The following is a 19,527-nucleotide window of genomic DNA, read 5'->3' on the forward strand; positions in this document are numbered from 1 at the left end:
TTAACGTTACACATTACACTAAGGCACTCCAACAGGGATAAGGTTTTACCTGCAATAAGTTATGTCGGTAAGGTACAACCACTAGCAAAAGAAGTGGCCTCCTAATTTTTTTCATCATTGTTATTCTATTTTTGGTTTTTCTGTTTTTCTTTTTTTATTAGGTATGACGAGCAAAAAAATTCTAAGTCAGATCAAGCAAAGGCGAGAAAGTTGGTGACTTTCTATTCATATTTAAAATTGGGGGGATAAGTTTAGGACTGTTTCACTTCTACGAACGTTGACGGTTTATCCCTTGGCAAAAGTGCCATGCATCAAGCTGTCCGGGTTTACTTTCATACTTCGAGCCTGTTCATTGTCCAATATTATTTGACACGGGGAAAAAATTGGAGTAAATGCGATTCTAGGAATTAAGCCATCAAATGAAACTTACTGCAAGATCGGAGCATATGATATCAAACGAACTGTTTGTGAATTTTTTCTTTCAAAATCCGGATTAAGACCAGCTTAAAAGAACTTTTAATGAAATTCTTTTAATAAATCGATTTTAGTCAGATTTTCTTTGTCTCCTGTGAAGTTTAATGACTAGAATAAACATGGGCAGTTGACTGTTTTTCAAAGACGATCCAATCACAACGCTGGCGTTTCGAAGTACGTGTCAAAAAACCTCTTTAACTGTTTGGGGCTTTTAAATCTTTTTTAAATACTTCTTTAAGCACAAATGGAGTTAATTAGCACCTCTTTGACTTCGTTCTTCTTGCTTTTAAATACAAATCTTTTATTGTACTTCAACGGTTATCTATTCACATCTGACGCTATAGCAGATGCACTTCTCAAAAGTATTAGTTTCAACAAATGTTCAGGTAACCTTGAAACAATCTAAAACGGGTTAAGGTGTTCTCTCGTTGAGTTGAGAGAGAAAGGTGAGGAGATTAGGGAAAGAACAACTTTTTGTCACCATTTCAGGTTCAAACTGTTCACAGCAGACTCTTCATAAAGCAGACTTTTCGCCGTGAGATTGTTTTTATCACGGGGGCAATGCATACAAAAAACCATCTGAACATGGACATAAAAAAGCACACTATATTATTTTTGTCTGAAAAAACAGATTGAGGGAGAAAGAAAGAAATTGAAAAATAAACGAGAAAGTTGAAATTTTTTTTTTCTGTTCATCTCGTAGCGTTATAGGAAATTAAGTGGTGATGAAACCGGTGCTTTTGATACTACTGCCGGAACAAAAAAATAGATAGACGAACCAAATTTTTCTCAGCCGGAAAAAAAATTCCCCTATCTTTTGCTGGCACCTTATCTTAGATCAGTTGGGCCATTTAATTCTACAAGGCGATAAGCATTGAGGTAGAAATAGCGATAGGGGTTTTATTTACCATGTTTCAGCAGAGAAGAATAATCAACTTAATGAACTTACCTGAAGAAAACCAATGGAGTTTGAGCATTTTTACAGAGATACTGACCATAGCCATTCTCCATATCTAACGAGAATCGGAGGATTATCTTTCTTCAGTAAGGTAAGAACTGCTGTCACGCGCCCAAGGAGACAAACTCCCTCACAGCGCTTGTTTAGATTGGATTAACAACTCCTTACAGACAACCATCAGAGCCGCCCTTATCAGATGGAGATTTAAACACCTTGTTGAAGTAGTCTTAGTTTGCACGAAGGATTCCTAGCAGCATTTTCGAGAGAGTTCAACAAGTTAGTTCAAACAGCCATAAGAGCGATGAAACGTCCTTCTTTGAGGAAAAAGAACACTTTCGGTATAAGCAAAAGTAACTGGATCAATTATCAAGATTCTAATAACTTTCACATGGAGGAATGTCTAATACGTATTAAAAATAATCCATCCTCTAGAGGCAGGCTGGGGCGTCTGTGGCATACCATTTTCTAAAATTGTACCAAAGAAGATCAGTCAGCTCTAGGAAGTGCGTTGTGGGTACATGACCTTAGAAGCTGTAGATTACCCAACACTTCAATCTCGTTCTCAGAGCAGTGCTTCAGGCTTTGTTTGGAAGAGGACAAGACGGACAAATTGTACAAGTAAGTCGTAAAACATGCATGTGTACACTAGTACCAATCAGTTTTTGTGATCTTTTCTACGACAAATAACAGCGCTAGTGCAGTTCTGGAGCGGGATTAACGAAATTGCATTTACCTATAAGCAAAAACAAAAGGAAAGGCACTTAAGATACTGACTATGTTTCAAAACACTCAAACAAAGCTATTCAAATCGTGAGACTGTTCTTCTGCGACCGAAAGTCTCGAGCTTTGTTCTCTGTATTCGATTTCATCAGGATCTTGAACTGTTTGCCCCGTTTGATCTGAGATGATTTGAAACAATAACTTATCACGAAATGCATTGTAGCAAATGCTGAGCTCTTGACTCTCCCGTTAATAGGGAGTGACTAGTCGAAGTGAACATTCCTGATAACGCGGCGTTAGAAACGTTTTTTAATCGATTATTTCCGGTTACTGAGACAGACATTCACCATGGTTTCACCTAGGTTCGACTGTTGAGTTCTCCAAACTTCTTTACGAACTTGTGAAATATATTTTTTGTCAAGTTGCAGCTAAAAGAAAACCATATTATTACTCGCGACTCCGGGACATGGTTACCATTATTATATATACATGTAGATACAGTATGTAAATATGATTTTCTTCAACAAATTTTGGTAATAGAATGAGAATATCAGAAATAATTGAACAAAACATTCTAAATCAAACTAACGGATTTGCAGTTCTTCAGCCATCGGCCTGGAGTCTCCAGCTTGGGGTGTTGTTTTATCTTCGCACTACTCACAAAATAATACAATGAGAACCCCATAAAAGTTATTTAGTTATAAACTGCTTGAAGGGATCGGAGTTAGCCTATCTCGCTAGAACGGTTTATTTAATATTCTCCTTTGCACAATGATCACATATAGCGTAATTTTCCTGATTTCCGACCGGTTAAGGGAGAATTGAAACAAATGATGCTCAACTCTCACCTCAAAATAAGAGAAAACATTTGCTCTTGCCCAGAGCGTTGTTGCGATAACCTCTCGCAAAGCCTGTATCGTGCTTACTTCATATCACACGGAGGAGTTTGTTTTCCCCTACCATCATGATTGGAACTTGAAAAAATCCCAGTCTTATTATCGACCAAACCACGCAATAAGTCCCGTCGTATATGTTCGTCATGTATTTGTCACTGTCTGAGAAGTTATCCACCAGAACAAATCGAGAGAACTTCACCTCTCCAAATTTCTCATTTTACCCCCAAATTAACTTTGTAGTGTATTTCATGGCACACGATTAAATATCTTATAGAACCATTGATTTTATGCCTAAACATAGTAAAATTGATTTAAAAAAAAAACAATAAGAATAATGATAATAGCAGCAGCAATAATAACATTGATAATGATAATAATGATAGTAATAATAATAATAATAATAATAATGATGATGTTAATAATAATAATAATAATAGCCATAATGACAAAATATTTACACAGGGCAACCCTATTAAAACCCAAAATGGTATCCCAGCTGTTATAGGGTCTCGTAGTGATAGAAATGCTATCGCTTTACCTCATTGTTCAACAGATGCAAGCGACCTTTCTTGACAGATGTCGGTACGCTTACATACCCTAAAAGCGCGGTGACGCTTTTGCACATTAAGTAGAACCTGAACCCGCCCCAAGACAGTCCGAATTATCACAGTTATTTTTAGTTAGGAAAGCTCAAAGCGGTTTTAAAAGTCAAATTTGAAGAAAGGACGATTTGTTCAGTGCGAAAGCATCCATCCTACAGGTTCAGGGGCAAAGGAATTCAGCGAAGAAAACAACGTTTTGACCTTAAGATAACGGGTTTGGTTCACCTTTCTATAAAGTTTTGAATGGCGTTTCTTTGCGATTTTGCCTCATTTAGTCAGTTAATGTAAATAGCCACAAGAGTTTTGCTTACTATTGCATACTCTCGGGAGTTCTTTTGAGATCAAGGGCAACACTGTAGTTAAAAATAGATTATCAGGTCTTAATGTTGTCGTTTGTAATCCGCTCAGTCGTTTCTTGTCTTACTTTCGTTTAGCGTGTTTCGCGACCGCTTTAACTGTCGGTCTACTAACCACATTATTGATGAGACGTGTTATCGATTTATCCTAGGTCATGAACTGCATGTCTAAACAGTATAGTTATCACCATCAAAGCGGTAGCCAGCAAACTGGAATGCCTGATTTCTAAGTTTTTGCGAAGCCTGGGTCGAGGTTAGGAAATGGGAAATCAAACAACATACAATTAGACCAGTAAGACTTCAATCCACGTAGAGAACTGTTCAAGAATCACACCCATTTTGTATGTGCTCAATATACCTAAATTTCTTTTAGCAGGATCTTAACTGTACGCGCTCTATTTATTCGAATCGTGACTGCTTTCATGGGGTTGAAATACATTTATGTGGTACTCGATAACGGTCAAGCGTTTTCTCTTTTCATAAACATCTTTTGACGTCGCTTTCTAACCTAGGTGTTTCTAAAATACTTGCAACATGTACATCTTACACGCATTGTCGTAAACCCTCCTGATTTCTTGAGGTTTTCTTTATGTCTGAGGTTTTCCTCTTTAGCACCGCTTTTTGAAATTAAGTCAGTGGCACATGAGGGAACGAATTTTCATGGACAATTTCATTTGGAGATTCTGTCAGAAACGGCGGCCATCCTTTTATGACAGGGTCGAGCGACAGGGCCCTAGTGCATATGTTTCTCATTCTCAACCCCTTCCTAGTCTCCTTAGAGAAGTGTCCTAAGTTTAAAGAATGCTTTGCGTTCCTTTAGAGGTCAGTTATTTCCATCCGTTCTCCATCAGATCTTAATATGTAACAACTCGGGATTTCGTTGTAAGTGTTGTAACATTGAAACTGATATCGGTGAAACTTCAAATACCCTCAGGTTTAGCTTTCTACGCTTAACTCCAGGATTTTGTTGATCCGTTATTTAAGAATAAAAGGGGATTACAGCACCACATCTGTTTGGGGCATCAGGTTCCCTCAACCAAACGAGTCTTTCATCTTTTTTAAATTAGTGGGGATTGTCATTGGTATTCATTGTGTGGTGGCATCGCAATTAATTTTGTGCTATAAAAAGTAAATTAATGCTAATTAAAGGCAACCGATTGCATGCGGAACGTCAAAAGCAGATCTCATTTATGCCAGCTGACAAGACCACATTTCTTTTTCGCACGTAAACAGTAAGTTAAAGTGCCATTTATTCAAATATGCTTGGCTAAATCGTAATAACAGAGCCTAACTTAACGACAGTGAGCGAGGGAAGTCTTTTAGGAGTGTCAACCGCTTTCCGAAATCAAAGGTGAAATGTTTAAAGGCTAGCATCACTGTTGTTACTCTACTCATGTAGGTGAAATGGGTTTAGACGTCATCCCACGTCAGCGCAAAGCTTTGAAACGCCTCCTGTTGTTAAGTTGCCATAAACTGGTAAACAACCGAATTGAAATTTGTAAAAGCTTTCCTTCTTTAACAGAGATAAGTACTACAACGAGTAAAAACCTATTGACAACATGTGAAAACTCTAAAATACCACATGAGCGACTGCGATTGAAGGTAAGGTAATTTGGATTTCATGCGTAGTAGCCAGCTGTTCCAATTTAGCAAACATTTTTCTCAAATGTATGTCAAATTTTTCCTCCTGCAGAAAGTCAGCAAATTGTTATTATACTTGTGGCTGCTTAAAATCACTAAGAGATCTAACCAAATGTCTTACAGACCTTGAGCTTTCCTGGGATCCCCTCCTGAAGGTTTATAGCATTAAAAATAAGCTTTTAGAATTTGCACTTTTCGAGGATGATGCCTTGAATCAGCTTTTGAACGCCATGTAAGCAGTGGCTAAAACGATTAAAAAACCTTATGTTGACAAAGACTGTTTTGGAGTCGTCAGCGACCACTGATAGCAAACTGGGTATAATTTATTGAAATCTAAATGAATTCAATAACAACTTAAGATCAAATGGGTGCGGAACGGAAATACTGTATAAAATAATTAGATCTTGTGAGGAGGTCAAAAACAGAATTCGGCATCTGCAACAAATTAGCCAAACTTCTAAATCAAATGCTCTCTTCTAAGAGGTTACGAAAGTGTCGTGCGCATAACCTACACCAAAGCTCCTCAGAGAAGGCAAAGCAAACACGCCTTAGTTAGAGACACAGAGATTTAGTAAGGTAAGCTGTTTTGAGCTTCTTTCTTCGAATATTTCGGACGATCCTTTGAGAATGTTGTACAGAGATTTCGATACTGAATTGATTGCGTAGAGAAACCTTGGACTCTACGGCATAGCACTGAAATCAGCACTGAGAATGGTGTTTATGTCACCAAAGTTCGTTTACACAGAGCCCATGAAGACTTAAAAAAAGGTTCGCCCTTTAATGGTCATAAATGTTGAAGCTATCACTAACTTGTCTGATGAAGTCTATTCTGTCTTAGGAAGCTAGAAGGTTTGGCAAGGAAACTATTTTTAATTTACTTACCTCACGCCCCTTTCCCTTTTAAGCGTAGAGTCATTAGCTATACTTTTGTTCCTCCATATTTATTAGTTCAAGCTGAGGTTCTCTTCAAGTGTCCCTTTGGCTTGATAGGATCAAGTCAGTTCGGCCAGTTTGGTTTGAGAAGTTCGCCCTAAGACTTTCATGTTACGCTCATATACTATACCCTTTTATGTTACCTTTCAACATCAGTTTGAAAAAAACTCCTCAACTACACTTGTCGAATGAAATCCTTATGCCTACAATCTTTACGTACGTTAAAGATCATTCACAGAAATGATATTTTTCCTCTTCGGTTTACCTCTTCATTCTGTAGTAATAAAAATTCGTGGAGCCCTTACTGCAACTCTAAAATCCAAACAGTTTGTTTTGTAGCATATGAATGAGGTGGACATAGTTTTCAAGGCTGCAATTTGTCATGGGTGATAAGCTCTTAAGATCCGGAAGAATTAGACATCAGCAAGTGAGCTAAGCCATTTATCACCCTGGCAAGCCGCTGTTGTTCGTTTGGATCATGTCACGGAACATGGGTTGGTCCTAAGCAGGTTGGGGCTTCTTATCAGCGTAAATGAATTCCTGCAGCATGCATTCAGCCTCGTAAGATTTACATTTGATTTTCTCTGAAAGAAATTCCAGAAAAATTGGACATAGAAATTTCTTGTTCGTCGGTGTAAGTGAAGTCTCAGTCAAGGACTGTGGAAAATAAGTGTAATTTACTTATTTAGTCAAAGTGCAGATGGATGTATGATTTCTTCAATTTTTCTGTTGCGTGTGTTGCAAAGCTTCGTGACGATTTTGTAATCAACGTCCTACACTCAAACTGTCATGATGATGTAGCTGTCTAAAGACTTTGTACATGATGCAGATCGGAAAGCCGAAATTCAGCCCACAAATTCGCGGATCAGCACTGTTTTAAGAAAAAATTAAATCATCCTGTGTAACGAACCTATGGGATCCATGCAAATCGAAAACGAAAGTCCGCTTCCTTGAAGGCTGACATAACGTCTGCACTTTTGTCTGTTTGAATAGTTTTTTTGTGTCAATAACGCTTGAAGTGTTTTCGTGACACGACTGTTTAAGCCGTGCAAAAAAAAAAAAAATGTCTTGCGGTTTTTATGAAGAAGACAGCTGATTCTGGCAAAATTCCACGCATAGATAGATTAGAATCATCACACAAAAGTGAACCATCGCTGTTAATTGACGGTCGGGGGCGTGCTCTTTAAGCAGTTTGATTTTTTTCTTCAAGACAGCTTACAGCTGAAAAGATCAGAAAAACGAAGTTATCCACCTTGAAAGAGTAAATCTAGATAGAACGTGTATTATGAGAGAGTAACAATTTTTGAGTTTTTAATTTAAATACTAATAACTAAACGTCTTTCTTACCCCATCCGACATCCCATCATTTTCATTTCCGTTTTCATTTGCTGTTCGTGGTGGGTTCTGCTCAAAAAGAAAAATATTTTCTGCCGGGACACCTGGCCAATTTTTCCAACTTTTCCACTGCCCCGTGGAAAATAACGTCGGCACGTTCAACGATCACGGCGGAAAGAGGTAAACAAAATTTGTCATGATAGTTCTAAGTGCTTTCAGTATCAAAATCGGTTACTAACGACAGATGAAAGAAGTTCACGATGGCTCATTTATTATGTTGTACTTTTAAGTCAAATACTTGCAATGACCTGAACTTGACAGGATCAAGTGAACTCGAGGTTTCTTCTTCTGTCTTTATAATGGAAATAGTAATAATACAAAATACCACAAAGCATTTAGTGATACTCAACAAAACAATATCATGTCTACAAAGCAGGACAGGTAAATTTGACATACTTTAAGGTGAGTAGTAATATGCGATCCTATCGCTGGAAAATTTCGGTGTTAGACAAGTAGTAAAAAAACACAGGACGAGTGGGTGGAGGTCTAGATCTCCCGGACCTTTGCACCAACTCTATGAAAGAGATCGGCATCGTTTTAAAACCCCACTTGACACCCAGGTCTCCAAGTTGAGGAAGAAGAGTTCTAATTTTTCCCAAATTAAGTCCGCGGGTGAGTTTTCTGCAACATCATGTCACTGAAACCCTTTATATTAGAAGCAAATGGTACAAAATTGAAAGTTCATGCTTCCTCTATTTCATCGCGTGATAGTAGGAGAGCCGGACTTTCGTGTCTACGAGAATGGTCACATCGCGATTGGAAAGAGGCCAGCATCAGACCTGAAATAACAATGACTCATTTATACCAAGTTTCAGCTAACTCTAGGTATCCGAACGCGAACTGCGTCTTCTCGAGATGAACATTCATAAAAAAAAAAAATAGCAAATACTATTCAACTGTTTTATTTTGATTCTCCTTTTAACTTTTACGGAATTGTTTTGTCTCGACTTGTTTACCAACATTTATCCAAGAGTTTTTTTCTTTTTAAAATATTTTAAATCATTGCCATGCACCATATTAAGATAAATGGATTGTGTAGTATTACATAAAAAGGTAGCTGGCTACATATTTTGTTCCTTTTTGGCCTCAATCATCCATTTTTATAGGCACAAAAGGGACACATGCTTCCTTAAGCAAAGAGAGCTGACAGCTATTTTTAAGTTATGAAAGAGTCTAAGAGATCGATCAAATTTTTGACTCTACTCTCATTTATAAGACGAAAATTAACACATGAAAATTTTCCTATCTACGAAAGGAATTTAGACTTTCGTTCAAGCGTAATCTTGGCAAACGAAATTTGAGACCGCCATATTAGGTTTTCAGAAAATAGAGGGGAACCAAAAGGGTGGTCAAAAAGCTATTCCTTTCTGTTCGCTTTCCCTGTGGAAAAAGGAAAACTTGGAAGCTGAGCCAACAATCGCTCCCTTCGAGCAACTTTCTTTGCGCTTTGCCTTAAGACTGTCTGTTGTGAACAATAGCCGAGCAATGAACGCAAAGCTTTTTTATGGCGGAGAGGGGAATTGGGGGGAAAGGGCAAGCAAAGAGGCTTTAATAAGCTTATAAGAGAAATGCAGAAGGGTGAAGAGGACTTGTATGCTAAGTGGATCGGAGGCCTTCTGTGAACATATGTTTATGAAAAGTCATTATTGGTTTACAGCTGAGACGGTGCCGCGTAATTAGAGGGACAGTCAAATCTTGAATGTTATCCTCGGAACGCATCGACGATGGACAAATTTTTCAGACACACCATGTACATCTCGTTACTTAACTTTAATACTAACTTGTATCGGTGATAGGGTCCACGCTTACAAACTTCTAGTGTGACATCAATCTAAGATGTGGCAAACTTTCTCACCACACGCAAGCTCAATATCATAAATCAAAATGTTTGCATGGATACAAAATAATAACTATGTTTTTTTTACTTATACCGAGCACTTATGCGCCATCCTGATTACTTCGGCAAACATTTATTTTGTCATTCCACAGCAGAATTTATAAATCATCATAAATCAATGCATCATATTCTCTTTTTAAAACCGAATACTTACGTTGATGGCTCTTCGTCTGTTAGCCATATGTTCAGAACAGTTCATTTCCCTCTAAGAGATTGTTTATATTAATCAAGTTGGGCATCTTATTGAAAAACCTTGCAGCTAAGTGAGGCACGGATGATTTTCGAGAATCGGAGTTGAACGTTAAGCTCCTCTTATCAGTCCAAGCTAATGTGACCATTTAAGTTGTTCTTAAAAAAAAAGAGACAAAAAGCTTCCATAGACAGTCTGCTAACAGAAATATTATATAAAATCTCCCAGACACAGTGTAAGATTTGTAATACAGTACCAAATAAACAGTATTTTCTTTGACATGGATAGTCAAGTAAATAAATCGCATTTAACTGGCGTGTCGTTTTCTTAAACGCCTGCTATATAAGCGATCAGCTTGTTTGTGGTTTGACTCAGTCTTTTCTAAAAAGGACCTTTTCCCGTGGAACTTAACATATCCTTGGTCACTAACATACATCAGGTAAAGGGAATAGGGTTTGTATTTTACCTTGTTAATCACGTGTAATAAGTTACTCTCCGCCAACAATGTACCATCACGGATGTCCACTTGACATCGAAATGCTTTTGTTGTATGCCCCATATGCTCCCATTTTTCGTTAAAATTATTATTCTATTGTTTGGAAGATTATTGGTTGTTAAGAACCTGACAGTGAGTAAATTTGTAGACAAAAATTTTAAGTTAATAACAAACTTTGTGAAATTGTCCACTTTACTGGGTTGACGCACGTCGATGATATTTTCTAGATCTGGAAAGCGTAGAAAATAAATCTTTCAATTGTACTGCGTCAAGCTTTGCTGTTAACAACAACCCAAGTAAAGGAGGTATGCAACAGATCAGGCAAATGAGAAAGAAATAGATGCTTGTTTCCGGAATTTGTAGATCATTCAACATAGTTCCTATCTTGACAAGAACGGGGGATTTTCAAAATTGTTTCCAGAGAAGTTTGATTACTTTCCTTTCTTGTTTTCCATTTAAAACTTTTGCATTTAAGTTCAATAATTGTAGTACATGAGCGTGACCATATTTGTGAATCCAAGAGGAAAACAACATTTCTTTTCAAGCCCATGTCCTAATTAAAGCGATTTATTTAATCTTTTTCATAGACATCTTGTGACCAATACTCTGTGTATGATAGCATAAATGTAACCTGCTGCAGTTGGTTAGTTTCTTTCTGGTTCACTGATTAGTTTTTTCGCTTCTTAACATCCCTCGAGCCAAAAAGGCATGTTTAATTGTTTTCGTAAGATGAAATATGAAGTTTAAAAACTATGAGAAAATACTATTTTGTCAGCGAAATAGCCATTGTACACTTGCGGTTGATTACACAAGTAAATTAGCCAATCAGAGTTTTGCATTGTCCACAGTTGGTATACCGGTATTCTTTCTTATAAAATCAGAACGGTAAGAATGACAATGCGAAGCTGGGCTTCGGCTGGCCTTTTAAATTCTACGATCTACTTTTTACATATTGTAATTCTAATGATTAGTATTTTGGTCAATATTCTTGCTTAAAGATTCAATCTTAAAAGCAAAGACAATTTTCATATTATATGCCATCTTCTACACCTATAAATATGGAATCAGGAAAAAAAACTGCTCTACACAAAGACGACAAAAAAATCTACACTTGATTGATGAGGATAGCCTCAAATCCTTTTGCTGGACCAGCCGCCAAGCTTAACATTGACCTTTAGATGAATGTCTTCAAATTAATTCGAAACATGTAACGGGCGTCGAGCTTTTTAAGTCTGATCCCCTAAGTAACTGCATGTATTTACATACCGTCTCAATTGCTGTAGTAGAAGACTTATTGAATTTCATTACGTCCTCACCTACTTTAAGTTATCACAAATCAAAACGACTGGGTAGGCAACCAAAACTTTCAGTTTAAAAAATTGCCTGATGTCTGCTAGCCATCTGCTGGAAACTCCGTCAATCGGCTAAACGTTTAACTGACAAGCCAACACCTGTACAAACTGCTGAACACCTTCATCACGACCTCGCTCAGATTCCAACACAAACACGTAGGCTTAGATTTTCGTTCAGTCCTACCCTATACATCTACATTTTTGTGTACTTTGTAGTAAAAGAAATACGCCTCGATGGAAAAATAGGAAGGCACTTGAAACGGGGTATCAATACAAAAACAAGTTGCCAACACATCATGCGTAACCTTTGTAATGAAGAACCGAATAAACATTGCCTTTACGGAGATGGCCAGATCAATAAATCACATTTAGCACGTCCGGAGCGGGCCGTAAGAGAGCCGTTTACAGTACACAAACGTTTGACCCAATGCTATCGCAACTCGAATCCATAATTGGCAACTCCAACTCGTCATCACGAAACTTTTCGTTGTACTTGTAGAAAGAAGTCTTTTACCTAATCCTCCAAACTACAAGTAGGTAAGCAATTACAAGATTTGTATTGCAGGTTAATTTGAAGAAGTTTCAAGAATGTGGACTTACGGTGTGATGAGCACGTCCATTTGCCCATCACAAAACCGGAAATTCTTCAGTTTTTTTAAACATAGTTTTAGGAGGAAAGTCGAGATCCATTTAATGTTTAGTCAAAAAATAGCATTTACCTTTCAACTCACTGATAGTAAACAGTTTAAAAGCACATTTTACTTTGATATTGGTAACATTAATGGGGCGTGAAGATGAACATAATGCGTCGATGAGTCGGCAAAATTACCCGAAGATTAAATTCTCAGTATTTAGAGATACTTTCCTTGTATTTGTATTTAATACTTAGTGTCTCATATCGTCTTACGAGAGGCCATATGGTCTTCATCTGTCGGCTTATGCAACTTGGTCCCGAGTTTGCAAGTCCATACCTCAGTGTTCTTCACGAAAGTCCTCACTTTATGTCCAAGGTTAGATAGAAACGCTTTCAAACAGCGCAACCACAGCTACAAGCTTTTACCAAAGAGGATTAGCAGTGTCCGCGTCTTAACTTTACCCCTGTGGGGTAAAGAATCACATTTCTACCAAATCTTTTTAACATTTAGTTGTTTTTTGTAGTAATTATATTACGAAAACATCCAATTCTATTAAAAATGGCCACTGTATTTCTAATTCAACTGAATTTTTGCGACGGAAAAAGAGGTGTGGTTCTCTAGCTCTTAAACGTCAATTTCATTCATTATTTTTCGAAGTTAGAAGGTTGGTCGGAACTTAGATCTCTTAGATAATTGATTAAACAATATTTTAAAATTAACTTCCCCACATTTTGTAGTAATTGTCGGCGGACTGCGTTGAACCGGAAAATCCTAATAAGATGTAAATCATGTGATAATTTATTTTAAATCGGCTTGTAAGAAGAGCAATGATTAGTGCGGATGTGACAAAGCTGTACTGCCTCAATTCTCGCAGTGTTACCTTCGTTGCCCAAGTTTTCAAGGAAAAACACAGGTTTGTTATTAGTTTGTTCCTGAGTGTTATAAACTTCTGCGGTAGTCGGTGGTTTACAGCTGGTGCTCTCCACTTTGGTTGCTCCCTTGGGACGATGAAACGCTATTTTGTAAAATCTGCCTGCTGTATTAGAATTTTATGATAAACAATTAGCAAATTACGCCTTGGTAAGCACAATGATTTACACTGAAAATGACATGTAAACTGGCTATGGCACTTCCCTGTTATATCAGAGTAACTCACTTGTTGTAGTTCCATGTCAGCGAGATAACCCCAAGATCAGAAAACTCACAACAAATGAACAAATATTTCCCTGTTGACTAGACATGAGATTTTGGTGTTATATCCAGATAAAAGCCCCCAGTTGATAATTTTTGTTAAATCTCAGCATCTGTATTACTGACAGCGAAAAAGCTATTAGGAAGAAGTTAGGTACTGATCACGTCGCCAAGCCAAGGGGTTAACTTCTTTTGGTTAAATAAATGCAGTCATTACTAGTAATGTACATGGCTGCTTCCTAAAATAATTCCAGTACTTTGGTCGCTGATCTAGTGAGCAGCTTTAAACCTATTTACTCGTAATGAACGTCGGTAGTAGACCTTTGAAATATTCTATCTTGAACCTTGACCATGAGAGCATATTTTACAGACGTTAAGTACCTCGACGCGACCCCAGAAAGAGCTGGGGCATGCAATTTACGAAAGAGAAGTTTTCTACTCCTTGGCAACTAAAGTAAAATTGAAATCAGTCTTGTCGGATTTGACTTTGAAACAAAGTAATTTTGTTCATAAGGTTACAAAATCTGCATAGGTGTGGTTGATTCCGCGGATGTTTTACGATAAGTATAATACTCCTTTTGAAACGTGTCGTAAGTCGATTTTTACTAATCTTTCCTTGGAATGGATCTTTATGTAGCCCGACCGTGTCACGAATGATGTAAAAATATCACTAGTTTCTCGGGCGTTAGTAACTGATCGACAACCTTCCAAATGCCCTATATTAACCTCTGCTAGATCTTCGGTTAGAGATAGGTGCGTGTAGAATGTTTTTAGTGTGAGAAGAGAACAGAAAACGTAATTCAGTTTTAGCGAACAAATTGCGGTCTTTGATTAACCACGCCTACTGAACTGATTAAACTATACTGCTTTGCCTATTTTTGGAAGGATAATTCTATCATCCTTACTCAGAGTAAACTTAATAGAAGCATGTCATAACAAGAATTTCGTAATCTTCAATAAGTTGAATTCATTGATTACTTGTCATTTCCGTACATATGTTGTCGAGCAAAAGATGCCGAAATCTTGTCCGTCGGTTACCACGTAACCTTGTCAGCTTTGCCGTTCTTAGCGGATTAGGCAGTGACATCTCTCACGCCTGGAGTCCTTAATGAAGGTTCATGGAAGAGTAGGTTTCTGAAATATGAATTTCGGTGTTATATTTTTGTGACGCATATCTCGACGTCTTAATACCGGTTAAGGAAAAAAACGAACTGCAGAAAGAGGCCGGTAGATTATAGAAGTCCGATGGGCTTGGTTCAGCTTTCAGCTAAAATGGTTCTGACCAAAAGCAGCAAATGAAAACGAACCGATCTCACTCGGTAGCAGCCCGGTCAGTGCCTAAGGAAGAAATTTCATAAACCGAAGTAAAATTTGAACGTTTCTTAAATTCGTGGACTTTTTTCTTTTATAGATTCGTATTACGCAATTCCATTGCCTCGTGTAGGAGCTCGAGAAGGTCTTCACAATCACTGAGAAAACGTTTTAAAAAATGCTATAGAGAACTTGAATAGATACCGATTAGATTCACGGATAGCAGTACGGCTTTTCTTCTCTCGCGGTGAAGTTTGACGAATCAGAAGTGATGTGTTATCGCCCCTCTAAACGATTACCACATTAAGCCCATAAGAGCTACAAGCAGCCAAATATCCGAAAGAAAGGCACTTTTTCGTTCAGCAAGTCGTGGACACTTCTAGGCGTGATTTCCTTACTGAAGCACCCATGATGGCTTACTGCTTCCAGCGAGGAGATTCCAAATTTGGAGCTTTACTCTGGCCATTCTTTTTCTCTGTTACCATCGGTTTCTAGTATGGAAGTTGTAACGTCAATGAGAAAAGAAGATGAAAAAAAAAGATAGCCTGATAGCCTTTATATTTTATCACACTTTTCAGAGATACCAACAAAAGGCACGTTTTCAACATCCTTTAAGCGGGAAGCTTTCAAAAGCCAACGAAAAATTTAATTGTATAAAATGAAAATAAACACATCTTAATTGAAGTTAAGTGATGCCTGAAGAGTGGTTTAACGTCATAATTGATTTAAGTTGCATCCACAGAGTGCCACCCACAATGAGGTTAATAAGCACACTTTGATTACAACTGGAAAGTTCAATAACTGAAACGGAAGGAAAGAACATGGCAGGCGATTTTTACTCTCGGCGTAGGGAAAGGTGATAATTAAACTGTGACGTGGTAACCCGTGGTGTACCCGTAGTGCAGCGAATAATTCCCGTGCTACACGTACCGGACGTCAAACATTATAGCTCGTTTCATGCGAATCTCTGTGTTCCAATGGTTTACAAGTGGGAATAAGAGGGATTAACTCGATAAAGTCTGTTTTTATTTATCGCAAAAGAAATCCCAACCTCTTAAAAACTGTATCCAGTGAAGAACATATTTGGAACATGCTTCTTCGTTACAAACTCAAGGTTGATCTCTGCTTTAAGTGTGAGAAATACAATTTGTTGATCGCATAACTACATTAATATTAGGGCTGTTTTTCAAATTTTTTTTTTCCTGAACATCGTGCCATGAAGATTTCGTGTGTTCTCTAGTTTCACACGAAATGTTTTTGAAATCTAAATCCTCACCTTGCACTGAAATAGCCCCACTAATGAATGAAATTCATCCGAGGCTTTTTAAAAATTAGTCAATTAATGTATAATTAGCATTTTATCGATGAGGCGGATCGCAGTAAAAGGACGTTGACAAGTTATGTCGCTCTATGATGGATAACAGAACGACCTAAAACGATCATGATTTGCTCGGAAAACAGTCAGCTCATCAAATCATTGGCAACAGTGGCTGCAAGTTTACCATTAAGCTGTAGGAGGCGCTTCAAACTCATTATCCTCAAGAGTTATGGTGTAAATTTCATCAAACAAACCGGAATACAATGACGTTTATTCGTCAAGAAAATCACTGTCTCTTACAACATATACATCCCATCCATGATCGCGGAAGCACACCGAGAACATCTTCTTTAATAAATGTCACGAGTGGCGATAAAAAAGGATTAGAGGTATTAGCGCTTAAATGGATTTTCGAGGAACAATAGTCAAGAACATGTGAACGATAAGAGTAGCCATGCATATAAAATAGTTCGTTCGACTGATATGAACCTGTGAGAAGCTGTTCTTTAGATCTCCGCCCACCGTTGTGATCTGATAAATTAATCCCTTGTTTCTTGCTGAGCTTGAATATGTTGTAAAACTCGAAAGAACCAAATGCAGCCAGGCCAAAGAGAAATGTTGGTTTGAGCACATAACCAGTTCCTCGCAAATACAAACAACAGTGCCTCGCCAGTTCAGTTGATTATCGAAACATCACTGAATGACTAAACTCAAATTAAACCTCGCCGACATCGGGGCGCTCGCTATTCTAGGTGAACTAAGCCTACTTTAAACAGTGACAAGATGTTGGTCGTATGTGTATGCTACAAAACATGATGAAGCGTGAATAATTTTAAACCTTACAAAAACCACACAATCCGTGGGAAATTTCCAATAGTACCGCGATTTTTCCTCGGATGGACTGACGGTGCATTGAAAAAAAAGGTAGTAACGTAAAGAGGAAAGCAGCCGAGTTTAACGCTATCATGCTTGTCTAGACATCTTGACTCCTTAAGATAAATAATTGCTTGATCGTAGTCGGATGTGATTTGTAAATGTAGCACTGCGATAGTATTTGTTTATTTTTTTCCCCTCGATTGTCTTTATCGTAGAGATAACTGGCTTGACATGAATCAACGCAACATTTGAGGTTGAACCACGTAAGAGTCAGGATCACGATTGAGTACCCCTACACAAACGAACAAACGCCTTGAGCTGTTTACTGAGATGCATCACTCCAAATTAAAGAGTATATCCACACTTTTCGTGGTTTGCTGTCTCAGCACTGTTTGGCAGACTTCAACAGAGCCGCTGCCTCCCTGGAAGCACCTCAAGGCTGGTGTGGATCAACGGCCCGCAAGAGACAAGCTGAAACTAAAATTTCCACTTGAACCAACCCGGTATCCTAGCGATCCGATAGAAAGCGACTACGACATCGAGTCGCTGAAAAGATCTCTTGGAGAGGACTACGTTCCTGAATATATTGCATTAACCAGAGAAGAGGTTTTAGAAAAGAAGGGCAATAGCACACTTTCACAAGAGCAAGATTTCATGCGTAAAATGTTGGTCAAAAGCATGCCAGAGGAAATTAAAAATCTTGACTTTAAAATGCCTGGTATGAAAAGATATCTTGGACCTAAGGCAAGCAAAAAATTACAACTTTGGCTGTGGCAAGTTTCGCACTGCTCAGTTTCACAGAAGTGGAAGGATTTAGGAGTGCGCTATTGGCCTCATTTCATTAACGTCGGGAGGTGCTCTAAGAAGGCAACGTGTTCCTTTCCTTCGGGGATGAAATGCCGGGTCTCAAGTACAAAGAAAGTCGGAGTTCTTCGTTGGCATTGCTTGGACAGATTCGCACAACGAAACGAGACTAGCTGCATGTGGTTGAAGTTTGAATATCCTGTGATCACCGAATGTAAATGCGCCTGTCTCCAATGAGGACTGATGGGAGTCAGGAGTAGTCTAATTAGGGTTCCAACCTGACGTAAAGGATCACACATGCGATCTTAAAATTAGAGATTTGAAGTCTTTTAACTTTTATGGAACGAATTTAGTCATAAAAAGGCAGAACTAGAACTTGTCCACTTTGGAAAAAAACTGTTATCTAAGCTTATGTTGACAGTTTAGTTCTATTTTGCGTGGCCTTTTCTTGGATGAGCAAAAAGCTTGTCTCGTGCAGGCTTGTTGAATTAGCTGAATACCAAGGTCAGAATAAACAAATTCGCACCTCATTCATAGGCTTAGAATTACACCGTGTCAAGGAACTAATTATATAATCTGGAAAATCATCCTAGCTGTAATAAGAACTTTTAAAGAGGTTTTCGACCCACATTCAGGAACAGCGCAGTAGTGCTCTAATATAGATACCTACGATGATACAATCCTCAGTATTCTGTCATCCTTTAGAGAACACCTGAATTTACTTTGCGCTCTGTACCATCAACGCCTAGAAAACAAGTACTAATGTCTCCGACACGCGTAGATCAGTAGCAAGATAGAGAGAGCCGTTTCCGGCCAATTTTAAGCCACTAAATCTAAAATCAACAATTTAAAAAACCACTATTGTTCTGAACCCGGTACAGATGTATTGACCACGGTAAAAAAATTTTGTGCGATTGGTCACGAATCAAGAAGAAAACGGAGCTTTCTTAGAGAGTGAATCGCCCCATGGAGGGCACTGTACTCATTATGTTAGCAGGAAAACAACAAACTGTTTAATTTATTTTTGAAAGCTCATTTAGTTACGTTATAGTTTAGAGTGTAACTATCGCACCATCGACATCAGCTGAAATGTTAGAAACCATGTAAACGTGATGTTCATTAGCACGGTTCTGTAGTGCCCTTGGTCGCGTTTTGTTTACTTCACAAAGTTATAAATATAATTGAATTTATCCAGCTAAGCTCGTTTCAAGTTTTAGAGATTGTACCAACTTTTCTCTTCTTGCATTCTCATAGTTGACCTGGTGTTTTCTCTACGCCGTTTTTCTCTTTGCAAGTAGATGATGTGTGTTTTTCTGAAGCGCTTCTAAAAATAATCCTTAGAAATCTTAATGAACACGAAAACGGAAAACAATTATAATAGACTTAATAAGGTTTTGCCAAAAACTGATCTTACGGTTTACCTCCCTTTGTTCCAGAATTTTCAGTTGACTGAGTTTTAATTTGAACACTAATAACAACTAG

General features: G+C 38.0%; 1 protein-coding gene across 8 annotated transcripts; it reads left to right on the forward strand.

Annotated features, from left to right (window-relative positions):
* The first annotated feature begins 1,870 nt into the window (after positions 1-1,870).
* LOC111337173 (noggin) lies at positions 1,871-19,244 on the forward strand. Of its 8 annotated transcripts, none has more exons than XM_022943414.2 (2): positions 1,871-2,050; positions 17,457-19,244. In XM_022943414.2, the coding sequence occupies exon 2, from the start codon at positions 17,572-17,574 to the stop codon at positions 18,280-18,282; it is 711 nt and encodes a 236-aa protein (XP_022799149.2). In that variant the 5' UTR covers positions 1,871-2,050; positions 17,457-17,571; the 3' UTR covers positions 18,283-19,244. The 8 variants fall into 8 exon arrangements, with proteins under 8 accessions (XP_022799149.2, XP_088590935.1, XP_022799151.2 ...); XM_088734809.1 differs by lacking the exon at positions 1,871-2,050 and adding an exon at positions 5,588-5,608; XM_022943416.2 differs by lacking the exon at positions 1,871-2,050 and adding an exon at positions 5,717-6,223.
* The last annotated feature ends 283 nt before the right edge of the window (positions 19,245-19,527 follow it).

Source organism: Stylophora pistillata, chromosome 10 (genome assembly GCF_964205215.1).
Source record: "Stylophora pistillata chromosome 10, jaStyPist1.2, whole genome shotgun sequence".
NCBI classification, from domain to species: Eukaryota; Metazoa; Cnidaria; class Anthozoa; order Scleractinia; family Pocilloporidae; genus Stylophora; species Stylophora pistillata.